Here is a 16,509-nt window from a genome sequence, read left to right on the forward strand (position 1 = left end):
CAGAACAGTAACAGTGCAGAACAAGCAAACCTGGCACAAAGCCGGTGGGTCCTGCACATGTCTTGCCAGATTAACCTTTGTTCCAAGTCAGCTTGCACTAAAACACACTTTAAAGTTCTCATGCACAGATATATTGGGGTAATATCTAGGTTGCAAACACACCAGGGAAAAGCTCAGCTGCTAAGAGCACAGCAGATTTGGGTCTGTACTGTTGGAGGTCCCAGTGCTGGGAGGAAGGGAGGTGGTTCCTACAGCTCCGGAGCAGCGGGTTTTTGTGTTGCACAGGCTAAAGCTGTTCAGTATCAGCTCTGCCTCCATCAGCAACTTGCAGGGATACAGAGCATGAGACCCATGCACAGTGTTCTCCACCTCCTGCGACCGCATGTCCAACAAGAAAACCTCTCCTGCAGAGCAAACTGAAAGTGGTAGTAGTGATGAAGCATCGCTTCCCATGGGTTATCTTCGTTTTTTGATTCCTCAGGGACTTTTCCCACATGGATATCAGAAAGGAAATCTTTAAAATTAATGTGAACGTACTTATATATAAAGTGGTTGAATTTAGGGAGGAAAATTTATCCAGAGAAGGGACAGTCTGCATATGGCCAGGTTGGAAGGGGCACAGGGCACCACAGTGCCTGATTTAGTGGTGGGCAACCCGGCCTGAAGCAGAGGGTTGGAACAAGACATATTTGAAGTCCCTTCCAAACCAAGCCATTCAGTGGTTCTATACCTAACGAGCTCTGTCTGATCTCCCATTGGGGCTAACAATGTTTTTTTCCTCTTTCTTTACCCTCTTCCCAAACCCAGAACACATGGGCAATGGAAAAATCATGGTCCCAGCTCAGTGCTCTAATTCATTGAGTAAGCCAGAACTGTTGCTGAAGCACTACAAGTTTTCAGTTGAAGCAGCAATTCTGCCACTAGCAGTCTATGTGTGCATGAGAGTACATGTGTGTACAAAGCTTTGTCTGCCACCTCTGCAGTGGTCCCACCATCCCCTGCTTAGTGCCCAGCTAACGCTGCCCGCCCCAGATCTCTGTATGTGATCACTGGTAAAGATAAAGCCGTAAGAAACTGGGCTCTACAACTGGCTGTTGGGCTTGTGGACAAAGGTTGTCAGAAGTAAAACCACCAACTGTGTTTCCACTGTACAGTCATTTAGCACTGATACAGGAACTGGAAAACCCAGAGGGGAAGGTGGACTTTTTCTTCCAGCCACAGTGATAGCTCCCAAATTCTCATGGGCAGAGCCTCATGCTTAAAATCACACATCATCTGAGGAAGAAACCTTATCAATTGTATGAAACCAACGGTACCGTATGAAATAGGACTTAGAGGGTGAAGGCTAGAGCTCTCTGTGAGGCTGCCGGGCAGCTTTATTTCACACTGCAGTTCAGTGAGCAGGCATTGGGATGAGGTGTGAAACCTCGTGGGAACCACTCAGACACCGGAGGCCGCACAAAGGGCTCCCTGCACTGCAGCTGCTCGTGGTTCCTTTGGATCATTTCACAGAATTTCATGGAATCATAGAACGGTTTGGGTTGGAAGGGACCTTCAACACAATCCAGTTCCAACACCTACAATTCCCAGTACACCAAGTCAGCCCCGGCAGCCCCCAGCGGGCCCTGGGCCGGGTTCCCCGCGATCGCCACTCCGCGACGTGCCAGGAACTGCGGCACGGACGGCGCCCGGCCGCCGCTCACAGCCCAGTGACGGCCTCGGGGTGCCCTCTGCCGGGGAACCGCCTTTCGCCGCACCCGAGGAGCTCGGGTCGGGGCACCGAGACTGGCAGAGCCACGCCTGCGAGTCGTGCCGCTCCAGCCGCGCGTCCCTACGGACCGCAGCCGTCGTTTTTGTAAGCCGCAGCCCTCCAGGCGGGTAGGCCGGTCCCGGCCCAACCGAACTACGGTTCCCGACATGCATTGCGAAAGCCACGCGTTCCTCCCCTCCCGCCGTCCCGCGGCGTGCGTTCGCGGTGCACCCTGGGAGCTGTAGTTCTACCGAGCCACGCCGCTCCTCACGGCCCGCTAGGACTCCCCTTGCGGAGGACTCGCTTCCCCGTGATGCAACGCGCCGCTTTACGCAAAACGCGCGCGCCGTTGCGGACGGCCGGAACCGCTGGCGGGCCCCGGGCTCAGGCCGCGCGCCATGTCCGAGAGCGGAGGCGCCGGTGGGGCCGCCCCGGGGGGGGGAGGCGGCGGTACGGGAGGCGGAAGCGGTGCGGGGAGCGCGGGCGGCGCGGCCTCGGGCTCCGGGCCCGGAGCCACCAACCCGGCCTCGCTGCCGCCTGGGGATGCGCAGCTCATCGCCATCATCGTGGAGCAGCTCAAGAGCCGCGGCCTGTTCGATGGCTTCCGCCGGGACTGCCTGGCCGACGTGGACACCAAGGTAACGGAGCGGCCTCTGAGCTCCCGGCCCTCCCTCAGGGTGCGTTATCCGCTCAGAACGCGCGCAGTCGCAGCATCCCGCAGGTGCTGTCAGAACGCGGTCGGAGCGGCTTTCTTTCTCAGCTACCACGCGTGCTCCGAGCCGCCTGCCGGCCGTCAGCTACCAGTCAGAATCGTATTTTGCTCCCTTCGACTTCCAGTTTTGAGCCAGGACCCCGTTGCGGCACCTGCAGCCATGCCAGCCTGCGCCCCTCAACTGCAGAACCGTCCCAAAAGCTGCCAGGGGGCTGCACAAGGCAGCCACAGTGAGATCAGCACTGCAGGACTGGGGCACCCAGGCTGCTTTTGCTGCCCGTGGTGCTGCACTTCTGTTACCAGCACTCATTCATCACTATGTGTGCATTTAATCCCATCTGCATGCCATCACATTGTAAAACGCGCTGTCACACACTTTCTTTGCACTGTGCTGGCTGTTCCTGGATGACTGTGTAGGTTTGTTAATTCCAGTGACCAGCAACTGATCCATGTTTCTATTGATGAAGCTCTTTGAATTTTTTGCAGAGGTGTCACAGAAACAAGTAACTTATTTCTTTGTTAGTTGCAATATGAGTCACTTTCCTAGGAATTCTGTGTTAGAAGATTTCCAGACAAGAACAGCTCTGTTTAAACAACACCTGCCTGCACATGCAGCTTGCATTTCACTGAGTAACATTATGAGGAGACAACAATTTTTAAAGAAACCTGCTAATAAGTTATTCCTAACTGCTAATCAGTTATTGCAGTGCTACTCTGACAACCTGTTCTTTGCAGTTCCATTGTGTCAAGCACAGGCTTACCTTTGTTCAGAAAGTGAAAGGATGCAGAATATGGACAACCAAAGAGTAGTGTACACAACAAAAGAAGTACTATGAAAGATTCTGGCAAGGGATTTGAGATCTTTTACCAGTTTAATGGGATTTTACTTTTTTTTTTAGCCAGCCTATCAGAATTTGAGGCAGAAAGTGGACAACTTTGTATCGACCCATCTGGACAAACAGGAATGGAATCCAGCAATGAACAAAAACCAATTACGAAATGGACTAAGACAGAGTGTGATTCAGTAAGTAAGCAATATTCTGTGTACCACTGGTAATGCTATTTGATAAACAATATACAATTATGTGTCTCATCACAGAAGCCTAATAATTTGCAGAACAACTTTCTGTTGTTGTCTCCAGCCACTAGCAGGCAGTAATAGAACTAGGCTAGCCTGATTTCCTGCAGCTAAGGGATAGCTTTTTTCAGCTCTTGAAGATACACTTCTAGCACAATAGGAAAGCCTGATTGAAGTCTGTTGCTTAGAGATTCAGGTTTTGTACCTCTTGCTGCTAACTCATCACAGCCTGAAGAATAAACCTTAGATTGTTTGACTAAAAGTCATGGATAAGAACATTACAGCTCTAGGAAGAAGGAAGTAATGAAGTTTATAAAGGCATTTATGCTTGTAAGGAAAGTTATTAGAATGTTTTGCGCACAGAAGAAACTGTATTTCTCTTGATGGATACTGTGGATCAGTAGTATTTAATGTTAGTTTCAGTGTTTCTTCTTTAATGATAAAAGAGGATATTCACTGGAAGTACAGAATTTCCTATCTATACTTGAAGTCTTCGGCACTTCTATCACTTCAAGCTTCCTCTTATTTCGTGCTAATCAACCACAAAAATACAATGGCAATAGAAAAATGTTGTATCAGAGAGTCTGTAGTTAGAAGAACATAAAGTGCTGTATATAGGCTACTGGTATAAAGAATAAACAAGCAGCTATAGGAGTTTGAGGAATCCACGTCAATACTACAAGTGCAAGATCAAGTGCTGCAGGCTGTCAAGGCTTGCCTCTAGATAGCTGTCCTTTGGCTGCACATACACACATGCTCTTACTTGGAGGTGACATGATGTGCAGTGACCCTGCACCCAGTTGCTCACCGGTATGCACAGCATTATTAGTCTTGTGGCTGCTTTTCTAAACACCAGGCACTGTCTTCATTTCCTGGCCCCTGCTCCCTTGCAGACATGACTTAAGCCCGCTAGACTGCCTGTGCCCTGCAATCCAAGAGTCTGACGCAGCCCCTGAAGCAATAAGTCATTTTGGTTACTGGTGCTCAGTTCCAGAAATGTTGCCGTGTGCTACGTGTGCTTGTTTTTTTAATTAATATCCATCTGTCTAGACTAACAGTTACAAGGAGTGAGTGACAGCAGTGTTAGTAGGGAGAAGGCCTTTTCTCCCTCAAGTTAGCCAAAAAAAAAAAGACTGCTCTCACCTGCCCTTCTCAGAATAGCTTATTTCCCTTGTTTGTGCCAAAATGTGTTTATTTGCTTTCATGTTGACCTCGTTTCCACATAAACCCTATTAAAGTGGCTCTTGTCCAACATACCATGTAAGTACCTGGAAGACCAGATGTCAGTCATTAATTCCATGGGGAAAATGGAGAGGGGGTTGGGAAGAAATAGGTGTTTGAAACAGTTCCCTGTTAAGGATCTTCTGAGTGGGCTGCAGTTCTCACCATGTTAATGCTAATTGCAGTTGACAGGAGGGCTCTAGAGAGTTACTGGAGGAGATTGGGGAGAAGTTTTTCAGAGGAACTGAATGACTTCTTTGTCTTTGTTCAAGGTCAGGAATGCTGGAAGCTGGAGTGGACAGAATTATTTCTCAGGTGGTTGATCCAAAACTAAACCACATCTTCAGGCCCCAGATAGAGAGGGCGATTCATGAATTTTTGGCTGCACAAAAGAAAGAGGAAAGCGTGCCAGCTCCTCCTCCAGAGCCCGAGAATAAAGATCCTCCTGCTCCATCTCAGGATGCGTCCTAAAGGTCTTGTATTTCTGCACTTACTACTGTTTTTGTGTACCTCATGGTCTGTAGTTTGTATAACATAAAATAGAGAAGGTGTTGTTTTCTTTCTGGCTTGACTGGGAGGACACTTTGGTCGTCAGCATGTTGTCCGTGTCAGACTGTCATCTGAGCTGCTTCCACTTAAGTATCTGCTAAAAATATATTAGAACTGAAGACATAGGTATGATGTAAAACAGCTATCAAGGAACACCGTGGGCTCTGTGAGTGCTGGTTTTGGATCAGACCAAAAGGCCTTTTATTCCTGTAAAAGCATGACTACTAGTGATCAGCAAGGAATTGGCTGGATGGCTTTCAGAACGCCATCAAATGGATTAAAAAGATAAATCTTATACTGACATACAGCTGAAAGTGGAGTGGTGACATGTTATTGTGCTTTAGCATTGAAGTTTTTAGATAGCTCTTCTTTAGAACTTACACTGGAGTGTTGAATTGTTAATGACTGAAATATTCAGTAAGGGTAATGTCTCAGAGCAAGTAACTTCATTTCCAATCCACTGGTTTAAATAGAGCAACCTGTATCTTTCCAGCTGAAAGGACTGAAGGTGCCTTTGTCACAGACAAGTTCATTCTGGCTTTTGTGATTAAAATAACTCAAGGGGCCTCAGGGGGCAATAATTACCACTCTGTCTTCACACAGATGACTGTGCACCCCTGTTTCTGAGGCCCTGTGTCATACTGTGCACGTTACTGAGGAGCACTGACTTAACACAAATTTCCAATCTGCAGCTTTGCTGGCGAACTTGCTTTTGTCATGCAGTGTGGTTTTTAATTATGAATTGTTCCTATTACTAGTGCTTTCTGAAAGCAAGCTTTTTTCTTCCATCTACCGTTGATTTATTATGATGGCAGTAGGAACAGCTACTGTAGGTTATTTATGCTTGGAATGACTACAGCAATTAGCATGGGATTTTAATGAAATGATAGAAGTTAAAGTGCCCATAGTATCATCCCAAGTTGTCTGTGACTTGCAGACATAGTGCCTTGAAACATCTCTGCATTTGTCTGGTTCAACTAATTTGAAACCCACTATGACCTGCAACTAAGAGCAGCTGTTAATTAATATATTCTTATATACATGAATGCATTTATTCTTGAAAGTGCCATCCTCTAAACTCTTTTTTCTTTCTTGCAGTGAGTTCCTGATATTAAGCAGCTGCGGTTGGAAAACACATCCTGTTAGATTGACAATGGATTAGTTGTTCCATTTGGTACAGGATTGGTGTCTGTCAAAGATGATTACCCTGTATCTGACTCGTTGGAAGGCACAGAAATTCAGATGTACCCAGAGTTCTGTGTGTGGAGGGACAGCCAAAAACATGGAGATATTTTTGGTGTTAATGGCAGTACAGAGAGCAGTGTGTATTCTTAGTAATCATGCCTTCAGGCAAGAGGATGGGACAAAAAAAAAAAAAAAAAAAAAAGAACTTGATCTTATTTGGAGTGAATAAGGAATTGGTTTGAGTTCATGTTAGACTTGGGAGAAGGGAGAAAAGCCTTTCTGGGGTCTGGGCCAGCCTGTTGATGACTACATACAAGTTGTATGATGTCTCCTCTTATTGGGACTGTATAAAAGAAAATCTTACACCTCAGCTGCATAATGCAGTGGGGAGAATAGGGGCCAGGTCAGCTGTAATCTATTGCACTGATTGCTCTAAAAAAGTACATTTCCTATTTAAAACTGGAAAGACCACTTCAGGATCAATTATCTCAATTTCTGTTGCATCACAGGAAAACGTTTACAGTTAGCTATGACTATAGCTGGTTTAATTCTTATTTCCCAGGTAACTGTGGAAAGCAAAGGGCACCAAAGTAGTTTGAAACTTGTCTCTTTCAACTTGAAAGACTTTCCCATGAAATTTCTCAGGTGCCTAGTGGAAACTGCCCAGTGCTTTCAGCTTGAATGCATGCAGTGTCCCCTGGACGACAGTCAAATAGAAAATGCAGTTAAGTATTCTGCCTGCAAATGTCCATACCTTTTGCAATAAAAAGCTTCAAGAAGCACGACTCCCAGCTCTTTCAGTTGTTTTTGGGTTTTTTGTTTTGTTTTGTTTTTTCCTAAGGAAAATCTGCTTAAAAAAATCCAGGAATCCTGATTGCTGGAACCCTAACAGAAGTGCAGCCTTACACAGTTCATAGATAAATCCAGCTCTGACAATACTTTGTTAACCTTAGATGAGAGTCTGTAAGATAACAATGTGCTTTGGAAACACATCTTTAGTCTTTTATCACAAAGAAGCAGTGCTGGGTAATGTCCATTGGTTATATGTATTTGTCAGAAACAAGAGTCAGCCTTAATAGCTTCATGCTGGAACAAAGAAGAGTTGAGAACACAAGATAGGTCCTGCTGAAGAAGTGAAATTGTTCCCTTGTCTAGTAGGGTGTCAGAGTAAAGTTAACTGATCAGTTGGTTTACGTTGCTATGCTGGATATGTTAAATGCTATCTAAAGAGTCTGGTGAGGTTGACAGGTCTAAGACTAGAGTAATTCAATAAGCAGTTAGATTTTGTGGAGCTGGAGAGGCAGGGCAGTACATGAGGAAGATGAGCCTCACATGGCCTGATTTCACAGTCCTACTCACATTCAGGTTGACAGTTCCCTGGACAGCCATTTAATACATCAAGTTTGCTTTCTTATATCAATATATTCGTGCTTTCAATAAAGTTCAATAAGTTCCAACATTTTTTTTCCCATCTGATATACTAATAACGTGAAGAAGCTTAAAAGATTTTCTGCCTCCTCGGCTGTGCCTGCCCCAATCACATGTATTTGCTTCTGCTGAATACAAGACACTAACTGCAGTCTAAAGAAAACAGGGAGTTGCATTCTTGCAAAACCAGCCCTGCAGCTCAGTGTCTGCTTTGCCCTATGGAAACGGGCAGATTGCAGAGGGGGCATGAGCCAGCCTGGCTCAGCAGGTAGGTACTGGATGGGGAACCAGGAGATGAAGAGTCCTGCTAGCTCACAGCCACAACTGGGGCAAGTTGTTTGACCTGTCTGCCAGCCTGTAAAGTTAAAATAACTTCACCTCCCTAAAGTCCTGGAGCGGGCAGGGAATTGGATGCTGTACTTGATCAATATACCAAAAAAGAGAATGAGAGGAAGCATATCAGCAAGTCGTGATACAGTGGTGTACAAGTTTAAGGGTTAGGCATTATAGCTGATGTGGATTTCAAGATGATTCCATACTACATCTTGCAGACCAGGCTACAGGCTTTAATTATACAACTTAGTGTCTATTCATGACTCCAGAATTAGAAGGAAACCTGTGTGGAAGGACTGCATGACTGCAGTCTGTTGTCCCTGTACTGGCCATCACAGCCAAGTGGTATATTAGTGACTGAAGTTCTAGCTGTTGCTTGGCTATTAATGGAGTTACCACGTGTCCTGTGGGACCAAAACACTCTGAAGCAAAATATCCTGATCTTCAGAGGGAGCAATAGAACAAGTGAAAGCAAGGTATCATAGCCTAAAGAAAGATTCCCAGTAAAGGAAGATGAGGAAGATTAAGACAGTGGAAATCCACTGAAAAAAGCCATATGTGGATACTTGTATGTTCTTTGCATCAGCTGCTGCACCTTCCTGGCTGCGTTGATGGATCTCTCTAGTCACTTTAGTCAGACATGGCAGAGCACAAGGAAGTGGATTGCGTTAATTAAGCTCATTCAGCTGACCCTTCTGGCAAAAGCAGGCTTGAGGAATTAGTCTGGACACTGTATAGCACACATCTTTACAGCTTTCCTGCAAAGCAAGGTGTCCTGGAGTGTTTGTAACCTAGGGATCTCAGTTCCAGCAATACAGTAAACATTGTGTTCTGTGCTCTGATTAATCCAAAACTATTAAATGCATTTTAAGTTTTCACAGACGTGGCATTCCAATGCTGGTAAGGCATCAATCAGCAAGATACTCAAACAGCTGCCAACTACCTTGTCAAGACCACAGTGTGTCACCTGAGCCTAGATTTTGGACGCATGCATTCTCCTAGTCCTTTTGCAAGTGCAAAGTGGGCTCTTGAGCATCTGAAGCATTGCTACAAAATACCAGAGGCCTGCACTCTATCAGTTAACACATCTGAAAGAACAAGCAGTAACTACAGAAATTGTGATAACAAGACTGCTTCTGATTTCCTGCCCATAACCTTCAATTAGAGCAGGCTCATTTGGTTCAGGCCCAGCACTACAACATCAATTTAACATCATCAGCAGAAGAAGCATCTCACCATCAGTCAGGGATGCTGCTGCTTATGTGGCACTATTTGCCATAGCTATCCACACAGATAGCTATGCAATTCGGGTGTCTCACACCCAAACCATGTTCAGCTCTGCTTCCTCTCCTAATATTAGGACAAGCATGGCTGGTTCTGACAAGGCACAGACAATATGCCTGCCATAGAGATTTATCAATACATCATTTTGATCTCAGTTGAAAGGAGGAGTGCCAAGAGGTCCAGAAATCACAACGGGAGCCTTAAGGGAGCATTTGGCTCTTTCATCACATCTACAGGGATCTTCAGTCAAAAGGGATCCCATTCTCCAGCTTCTTGCCAAACTGGAGACCAGTTTCTCTCATTGCCAGTTCAAACCCACAGGAAACCAGATCAGCTTGACCGCTTCACAGTATTTTCCTGTTCATATTGTAGTGGAAAGGTCAGCTTAATTCCTTGCAAACGGCCTCCACACCACAAGAACCAAATCTCACAGGTGAACAGCACTCCCTGCTCCCCTTGATCCTTACGAAGAGGCTGTGTGCAACGCGGCCATTCTCAGTGTGGCCATAAGAGGGAGATAAGCCATTGCTTCTTGCTTCAGAATCCACGTCTGCTCACAAAGCCAGAGCAGAGGCAAAGCTCCACGTCTTACACTGAGCTGTGAATGAATCACGCAGCAAGGTGTGCGGGAAGTCCTCAAACACAAATGACACGGCAAATATTTCAGCTTCTCAAGAGGTTCAATAGCGAGCACCACAAAACGGGCAGGATTATAGAGAGCTTGGGGAGGAGAGTGAAGGACACAATCAGCTCCAAAGCATAGATTTAGGTGGTGAAATCCTATAAATCCCAACCTTTCCCACTCTGTAGTTCACTGATCTGGTCAGACACCAACGTGCTGAGGCTCAGTTATGCTAGTGCCCATAGCCCCAGATGTCAGTGCCACAGGATTATGTCAGAATCATAGCTTCCGTTCTTGCATTTTTGTCATTCTACTGCTGAGCCCACACCAGCACCAAGCCAGCCTCTGAGACACAACTGGGCAGCACCCACGGCACTGATATCTGCCCTTGTCTGGAAGACACAGCACAGCAGCATCCTGCTGCAGCCACCCAGCCAGGAAATGCCCCCTACAGCAGGACACAGCAATGCAGCTTGCCTTGTAGAGCTTGGGCCTTGGGAAGGAAAAGCAACTCCATGCAGTACATGCATCAACTTCAGAAAGGATTTGTAACAGAAACAGAAAACCATTACATCTACGAGCTTCATATTTCATTTCAACTCTGCAAAAAAGAGATAAAATGATCCTGCTTCAGAGAACCTCTAAAGATTTCACGTTTTCTACAAGGGGGACAACACATTTGTAGCAAAAACTAAATCTGAAATCCAGCCTCAAAACTTCCCCCTCAGCACTCCTGGTGAGGCACCAGCATGTTCATCACCCCTCCCAAGTCCTCTTGCTTCAATTTTGTGCCCCAGGCAAGTTATCTCCAACTCCTACCACCGAAATGCAGCAAAACAAGGGTTCACAGAATCACAGATCACAGAATCACCCAGGTTGGAAGGGACCTCAAGGATCATGTAGTTCCAACCCCCCTGCCTAGCAAGGCCACCAAACATACACATTCAGATCAGGTTGCCCAGGACCCCGTCCAACCTAGCCTTAAACACATCCAAGGACGGGGCATCCACAACCTCCCTGGGCAGCCCGTTCCAGGGCCTAACCACTCTCCTTGTTTGGTTGTCCCAACCAAAACAACCTCTCCCAAAGAGCATCCTCCAGCACCAGCCTGAGCTCCCTGCCTTCCACCTACTGGCCTCCCCACCAGTAAAAACCATGCCACAAACACAAGAACTTGCAAGAAAACTCAAAGAAAACCCCATTCAGCCTTACCTTGCTCTGGAGAGACACCCACTGCACTCACTCCCAGCCCTAGCACTGTGCTTCCCACCCAACTCAGTTCCAGCTGAGGGGCTCAAGCACACAAATTGAGCACACCTGCACCCAGCACACACCTGAGCTGCTGTCCTCCCTCCCTCCTGGGGTTGTGTTGTGTAGTGTCACCTCCAGAGAGCTGGAGTTGGTTCCAAGGACTTCTTCCCACAGGGAGCCATCATCTGATGCAAAAGCCCAGCTTCCAAAAAATTCTATGGAAAAGTATTGGGCAGCTGCTGACCCCAGGAGCAATACCTATGTCTCCTGGCTCTCCAAAATATCTCCCCTCTTTCCTGCAGGGATGCCATGAAGGTGCAAAAGGGGTCTGGCAGCCAACCTCATCAGATTTTTATAGGGACAGATTTCTTTCTGCTTTGTAAAAATGATTAAACCCAACATTGTTTCTCTGGGGGCATCGGGAGGGTACCAGGACATTGCTCTGCCTTGAAAACACTTACAAAATCTCCCCAGAAACCCAGCGGGGCAGGGACTCCCCAGTCTCATCTCCATCAGTCTCGGAGAGCCGCAGGGGTCCGGCAAGACCTCGCTCCAGCTCGCAGGGAGGGGGTTGCTGAGAGAACAGCACGCCTTATTTAACCGTGATTTAACTCCCCTCACCCTCCTCCCGGCCGCCACTGCCGACGTGCGCCGGCGAGGGTACAGCCAGCATGGGGGGGCTGCGGCCGCTGGGTTCACGGCCCCGGCTTGCAGCACAGCACAGCTCCACACATGGGAGAGCAAGCCCATAAAGAAGTGTTTGACAGGAAGGACAACCCCGTGGCATCATTCAAGACTTGAAATTTTTTTTTTCTTTTTGTTTGTTTATTATTTGTTTTTTTTCCTGGTAAAACCAGATGCTGTCCTGAAGGCTAATTTGCTATTTGGCAGCACTGTCACCATGGAGCTGCCGAGGACATTGTGGGGCTCCACGGCAAAGGGCTGGAACAGGACTGATCATGCCAGAGCACAGCTCACTGAGAGCTGCTGAGGGTTTTGGACAAGAAATCACAGAATCATCAAATCGATTGTGTTAGAAGCAACCTTAAAGCCCATCCAGTCCCAACCCATCCTGTGGGATGAGTGCCTCCAATCAATCAGGCTGTGGCATCTCCAGGGATGAGGTACCCACAGCTCCGGGCAGCAGTGCCAGTGTCACTCACCACTCTCTGTGTAAAGAATTGCTTCCTAACATCTAACCTAAATCTCCATTCTTATAGTTTAAAGCCATGCCCCCTTGTCCTATCGCTATTAGACCATGTAAAATAGTGGTCCCTCTCCTGCTTATAAGCTCCCTTTGAATGCTGGAAGGCTGCAATGAGGTCTCATTGGAGCCTTCTCTTCTCAAAGTTGAACAAGCCCAACTCCCTCAACCTTTCTCCATAGGAGAGTTACTCCAATCTAAGCATCTTTGTGTCCCTCCTCTGGATGCGCTCCAAGAGCTCCACATCATCTTGTGTTGGAAGCCCCAGACCTGGATGCAGTACTCCAGATGGGGCCTCACAAGAGCAGAGCAGAGGGGGACAATCACCTCCCTTCCCACTGCCACCCCTCTGTCAATGCAGCTCAGTACACTGTTAGCCTTCCGGGCTGCAAGTGCACACTGCTGGCTCATGTCCAGCTTTTCATCCACCAAGACACACAAATACACCATTTATGTGGTCAGAAGCTTCACTTGCCCTCAGATTGCATTCATGCACAAATTGGCTTTCTTGGGAAGCCAGAAAACAGAAGTGCAGGTTTGGTGGGTGACCCTCAGATTTTGCATCACAGGTGGCAGTGGTGCACAGACCAAAACCCCCTGCACTGCAGAGCTGCCTGAAGGGAGAGAGAGTGGGGATCTGTGTGTCAGATCCAAGGAAGAGAAGAGATGAAGCACTACCATGAGAGGAAGAACCATCTCTACAGCATGGTATCCTCTGTAGGCTGGCAGTTCCATAAGCTTATAGAAGCTTCTGTGAAACTCCTGAGAACACCCATGGAAAGGAGTTTTCCTGGCCAGCACTTCAGACACAAGAAATCTGGGGAGCTGTGAGTAGAGCAAACCATGAAATAAATATTAGGTTCCTCTGCAGTTTGTAAAACAAAACAAAACAAAACCACATTTAAGAGAAGTGCTTGCTTTCACAAAGCAGGGAAAACTTCCAGGCTTATCATAAAGAGACATGGCCCTGTAGGATTTCCTGGATAGGATTCTTCCAAACCTAAGGACATATTTGGTTGTTCCTCTGACTATTTGCTGTCTCACCATTAGATGTATTTGAAAGTTAATTAGCTGCCTGGAAATCAGCTCCTAGCAGGACAGATACAAGCTTAGGAGTCTGTCCCTCTCCAGCTCAGCACCTTCTGTTACACAAACAAAATCCCTCTCCCATCCAGAAGAACAGTGTCACCCCAGAGGCTTCAAATTTTGGAGGAGAGTAGGTCTGAGAGGCAGTAGAAGGAAGGAATCACAGAACACGCCCTTTCTCTCACAGTTTTGAATCTTTTTGTGATGAAGAATTTGTAATGTTTGTAGTTACAACGCGTATGTCATCCCTTACTTCTGTGATTGCACTTTATTTGACTGCAGAGAGCGAAATCAAAGGGATGGTAATGCAACTGGGCTGACGTGAAGGCATAGCTCAGCCACCAGCCTGCAGGACACCGAGGCACTGGGAGTTACTGGAAGGTGATCAATGGGAGAGCTCCCAGCCACGCCAGCACTTCAGGCTTCTGGTAGTGTTAACCCAGGGCGGTTGCAGTGTGAGATCCCATCCAAGAGAAATAAAGGCATGGAAATAATGTACTTGGGGATTGGGAGAGGGTTCCAAAAGAAACAAGTTTACAAGATACTGGCTCATAATAGTAATTATATCACTCTCACTGAAAAACTGCTTAGTGACACATAGACAAGAATTGGTCAGAACCCCAAGATTTCCAGTAGAAATAAGGAGAAGGGTTTTTTATCTGTTTTAGCGAAGGGAAAAAGAACCTGAGTGGACACAGGCACTCCTAAACAGAAGGAGGAGGCTGAAACTGAACACCAAAACTGCCCGTGCCATAGCAGCACCTCACTGTGAGCGGTCTGCTCACATCCAGCTCCTTCCACCAGCACTCATCTGACTCCACAAAATAACATTAATACTGCTGACACTTGCCATATTATCCTGAAGATCTGAATTTTATTGGTACGAAAATTAGAAACAATCCTAAGTGGCAATAAAGTTTCAGAAAGTCTTAAAAGTTCTAGGAATTCTGAGCGTTTTATTAGGTGAACTGCAGTAAAAATAGTTTGGGGTTTCACTGTTCAATCTTACTTTTCCATGTTGCTTTGAGATTTCAAGATGTTAACGTGCAACGTGCCTTGGGCTGCAGGCAGAGAATAAGGCTGTAAAATTGTATGTGCCACTTCTGCAGAATATGGGAGTCTTTGCCATCAGCTCCTGCGTTTCTGGCAGGGATGGGAGCAGAAGAACAAAATCTGACTGATGGGACTTAATCAGAGAGCACACTGTGACAGCTCAGTGCTTGGCAACACCTTCACCTTTCCCAAATGTCAGAGGATAAGTCTTTTTTTATCTGAAAACAAAAAGATGAAAACGGGGGCTTACTTTGATATCTGCAGCAGAAATTGATGTAAAGTGATCTGAGCATTGAAAATGAGGTTTGGAGGCAAGTCATGGGGATTTGTTTTTCTGGAAGAGGGGACAGGCTGCCTCACATGCCTGGTGAGGGATCAGTCTTTGCCCTGAAACTCCTGTCAGTCACATTTCAATACGAGTGATAGTTAATTTTTCACTCTTTGCACCCAGACATTTAATAGGCTTTAATTTAAGACTTTGGCATCGGACGAGAGGAAAGTGCCACTTTCTCTTTTTGGGAACCTCAAGGCTTCCAGTTTTTCAAACTCCATGTAGGGCAGAGAAAACAATCCCCCAAGGCCCAGGCTCCTGCCTGCAGCCCAGCCAAGCCGTGGTTCTGCCTGGAGCCCTGGTCCTCCCTGAGCATCTGCTGGGCGCTGCACCTCTGCTCACACAGCAGCACGTCAGCTCCATGTGGTATGGCACTTGATCTATTGTAATATTGAGTTTCATCACACGGCCTTCAGCTATACGACCCAGAATATTTGACCCCATGTCAGAGGGGGCCTGGGCCTACGGAGATATTTCCCAGGGCAGCCTGCCCTCTTTCTACTGAAGGAATCTGATCCAGCAACAGGAAAGAGTGAGAATTTTCAGCTGTCCTCATCCTCTGTGAAACACTCTGTGCTACATGTGCCGAATGTAAGGTGCCTGTTAGTCACTCGCTTTCTTCCCTTTTCCTCCATAGGTACTAAATCTGTACTAGTTTCTGCTAAAAGTGAATTCGGATACTGAGATAAATTATTGAAAACAGGAATTACTTTGATTTTTTTTCATAGCATCTTTTACATCCAACAGGGGCTCCAGGTCTGTGAGGCACTAAGCAGCCAACAACTCCATTCTCCATGAAACCATGGCTACCCAAAAACATGCAGTATTTTGCAGAATCAGAAGACCAGAATCAGAATCTGTTTTTGTAAAAGTAGTAACCCAAACCATGCCAAGTACACTGTGGGATCTTCATTGCTCCTGCAGGCTGATACATCTCTTGTACCTCCCATTAGAAACACAGTTAACAGCAGCCACCATAGGCTCACAGCATCACTAAGTTGCTCCAGGACCTTCTAACTTCAGCTGAAGGCAGATGACCTCTCCCAGTCCACTCAGCCATTGCCCACCATGGAGCTGCCACACAGACACACCACTTCCTATGGCTGCAGGTTATCCACGGGGCAGTCTGTGTCCCTTTAATATCCACTTTGGTATCCTACAAAGACCTGGGTGTAAACAGGGAGATTATTTCTGGTATGAAAACTCACAGCAGATGGGATTGATCCCCACGTGCCCATATCTGCTGTCTTTGTGTTTCCTAACTCTGCTACAAAGTGCAAAGCCCAGAACACAGCCCAAACGCTGAGGATGGAGCCAGGATCTCCTCTGTTCTGATTCCAGCTCCAGCTGGGATGCCGTGCTTGATTTATAGCAAAACCTCTGCTCTCTCTGCATCTATTCCCCGAACTTATGAAAGGGAAA

General features: G+C 46.7%; 2 protein-coding genes across 2 annotated transcripts in view; one reads left to right on the plus strand and one right to left on the minus strand.

Moving 5' to 3' along the window:
* Positions 1–16,509, minus strand: part of SH3PXD2B (SH3 and PX domains 2B) — a 516,634-nt gene that overhangs the window by 25,446 nt on the left and 474,679 nt on the right. The window lies entirely within an intron of this gene.
* On the plus strand, positions 2,112–7,280 carry BOD1 (biorientation of chromosomes in cell division 1). The gene is made up of 4 exons (XM_052685109.1): positions 2,112–2,388; positions 3,362–3,486; positions 5,034–5,234; positions 6,409–7,280. Exons 1-3 carry the CDS (start codon positions 2,149–2,151, stop codon positions 5,230–5,232), a joined length of 564 nt encoding a protein of 187 aa, XP_052541069.1. The 5' UTR covers positions 2,112–2,148; the 3' UTR covers positions 5,233–5,234; positions 6,409–7,280.

Source organism: Tympanuchus pallidicinctus, unplaced genomic scaffold (genome assembly GCF_026119805.1).
Source record: "Tympanuchus pallidicinctus isolate F22 unplaced genomic scaffold, pur_lepc_1.0 scaffold21, whole genome shotgun sequence".
Classification (NCBI taxonomy): Eukaryota; Metazoa; Chordata; class Aves; order Galliformes; family Phasianidae; genus Tympanuchus; species Tympanuchus pallidicinctus.